This window comes from Petaurus breviceps, unplaced genomic scaffold (genome assembly GCF_028583685.1).
Source record: "Petaurus breviceps papuanus isolate PSGF00001 unplaced genomic scaffold, PetGlider_PUasm1.0 126, whole genome shotgun sequence".
Lineage (NCBI taxonomy): Eukaryota > Metazoa > Chordata > Mammalia > Diprotodontia > Petauridae > Petaurus > Petaurus breviceps.
In genome coordinates this window covers 16245373-16247916 of record NW_027185655.1, presented here as the reverse complement: position 1 = coordinate 16247916, position 2544 = coordinate 16245373, and the positions used below count along the sequence as shown (strand labels likewise).

Here is a 2544-nt window from a genome sequence, read left to right as displayed (position 1 = left end):
AGATAGATAGATAGATAGATAGATAGATAGATAGATAGATAGATAGAGATATTTTAAATATATCCTATAAACTTCAAAAGCAAATTTCATTCATTAAAGATCATGGGCACAGGGTATTCTAATGACTGATTTTGCTAATTGATCTAAGTGTTAAAAAAAAAATTGGGAACCAGCAGCTGGAAACCACTTTATTGTGTTATTTCTTAGATAAGCTTCAAAATGGAGGCAGCTAGATGGCGTAGTGAGGGAGTCAGGAGGACCCGGGATCAGTTCCAGCCTCAGACACTTAACACCCACACAAAACAACTGGTGGTGTAACCTTGGGCAAGTTACTTAACCCCGATTGCTTTAAAAAAAAAAAAAAAGATATGCTTCAAAATGAAAAGCAAAAATGGTGTGAAAGAGATAAGACAAAACTAATGAGCCAGAGGAGAAACTCACAGCAGTGTCCTCTTTGAGAGAGTACATTCTCCCTGGATTCACTGATGCCATTTTCTCCCTTTAATTTAGGATGTCTAAGCAGGGAAAAACAATCATCTTCTCTATACATCAGCCTCGCTATTCCATCTTCAAGTTGTTTGACAGTCTGACCTTACTGGCTTCTGGAAAATTGATTTACCATGGGCCTGCTCAGGAAGCGTTGGAATATTTTGCTTCTTCTGGTAAGGTAGACCTTTTTCGTGCACTCATGAAAAGAATTGGACTAGAGGTTTAAGGTGCCTCCCGGATGTAAATCTCATATGATATGGTTCAGATTCTCAGGATCCTAAAAGAAAAGGCTGGGTGGTGGAGGCTGGTCGTAGTCGTAATTAAACCAAACGGAAAAGGCCAGGTTATCATCCACCTGTGATATGTAACCACTCTAGGTTTGTCTGAAACCCAGTTGTCCAGGTAAAATATTACTACTTTTAAGTAGCTGTGCCTTCTTTATCTTCTATTCTTTGTTCTTTATGATTACTATAAGTCAGATTCAGCCTATATAGGAGTAATGAAGGAGATAACATCATTATTTTACCTTCCCTTCCCCTTATGTCAGTGCTTACTTTGAATATACAGTCTACTGAATATACAGTAGAATCAAGTTCTGTATTCCACAATTACTGCATAAGATGAAAATCACATAATCAAAATCAACCCTTGAAAGTCTCTTAAATCGGCATCCAAGATGATGGAAGCCCTACAGTTGAGCTCTCCCCACATTCCTCTTAAACCACTTAAAATAACACCTCAAATTGAATTCTGGAGAAACACAGCTAACAGAGGTCATCGTGAGATATTTTTCCAGCCCAAGGCAGCTTATGAATTTGGAAGAAGTCTGTGACACTGCGGTTGGGGTTGACCCAGAGTACATGTGGTGACAACATCAGCTGTAGGCTTTGGAGGTGGCTATGCCAGAAGCAGCAACAGGCTCTGGAGTTCTCAGTCCATAGACATTCAGGGGATAGGACAACGGGTCAGAAAGAGATTCCGGTGCAATCCTGTGCTAGTACTGAGTGCAGGATGTGGAGCTGTTTGGCAGCTCCATTTCTTACACTCGTTTCCGAGTTGCAATTCCAAGGGGAAGAGGAATGTTTTAGGTCACAAAGGAGTGGGATTCCCGAGAAGCAGTCCTGCTTGCAGTTACAAAGGATCAGAGGCTCTTCATGGGTAAGGACCAGAATATAGACCAGGAGAGCAGTAGCCACACTTCTATCCAGACCACACCACTTTGGAAACACCAAAAACTTCCAAACCCCCAGAACTAGCTCTGAAAACAGCAGTGCAAAAAAACCCGAATTGTGGGATAGTGCCCCTCCCCCTCTCCCCCCCAATACCAGGAAGAGAGCCTAACTTTAATATAAGGTTCAAAGTCAAGAATAGACTGGAAAAATGAGCAAACAGCAACAGTAACAACAAACCTGATCATAAAAAGCTGCTATGGTGACTGCAGAGATCAACACCCAAACTCAGTAGAAAACAGTGATGTCAAAACAGCTACAGGCAAAGCCTCAAATAAAAAAAAATGCAAATTGGGCATAAACCCAACAGGAATTCCTAGAAGAACTAAAAATAACTTTAAAAATCAAGTAAGGATGGTAGAGGAAAAGTTGAGAAAAGAAATGAGAACAATGGAAGACAACTATGAAAAGACAACTAATAGCTTATTTAAAGAGGAACAAAAAATGCTGAAAACAACATTTTAAAGAGCAGAATTGGCCAAATGCTAAAACTTCACTGATGAAAACAACTCCTTAAGAAGCAGAATTGGCCAAAAGGAAGATGAGGCACAAGAGCTTACTGAAGAAAATAATACCTGTAATGGTAATGGTAATTTGAAGATCTTCCCTGCCCCTTGTATTTGCAGTCCAACAGGTACTTAGCACCTTGTTCCAAGTTAATGACTGCGTCAAGTATTAAGACCCAGAACTTGTGAATTCCACAGTGGGATGGACTTGTTGATGTAACAGGAAGGGGCAGAACAGGGAAGAGGTAATATCGTGTGTGTGTGTGTGTGTGTGTGTGTGTGTGTGTGTGTGTGTGTGTGTGTGTGTGTGTGTGTGTGTG

At 40.6% G+C, this 2544-nt stretch overlaps 1 protein-coding gene across 9 annotated transcripts in view; it reads left to right on the top strand.

The window, feature by feature from the left end:
* Positions 1 to 2544, top strand: part of ABCG2 (ATP binding cassette subfamily G member 2 (JR blood group)) — a 72929-nt gene that overhangs the window by 43164 nt on the left and 27221 nt on the right. For all 9 annotated transcript variants that reach the window (XM_069093802.1, XM_069093783.1, XM_069093832.1 and 6 more), the window contains one exon: positions 511 to 662. In XM_069093802.1, coding sequence (XP_068949903.1) covers positions 511 to 662 — 152 coding nt within the window. The remainder of the gene's footprint in view (positions 1 to 510; positions 663 to 2544) is intronic.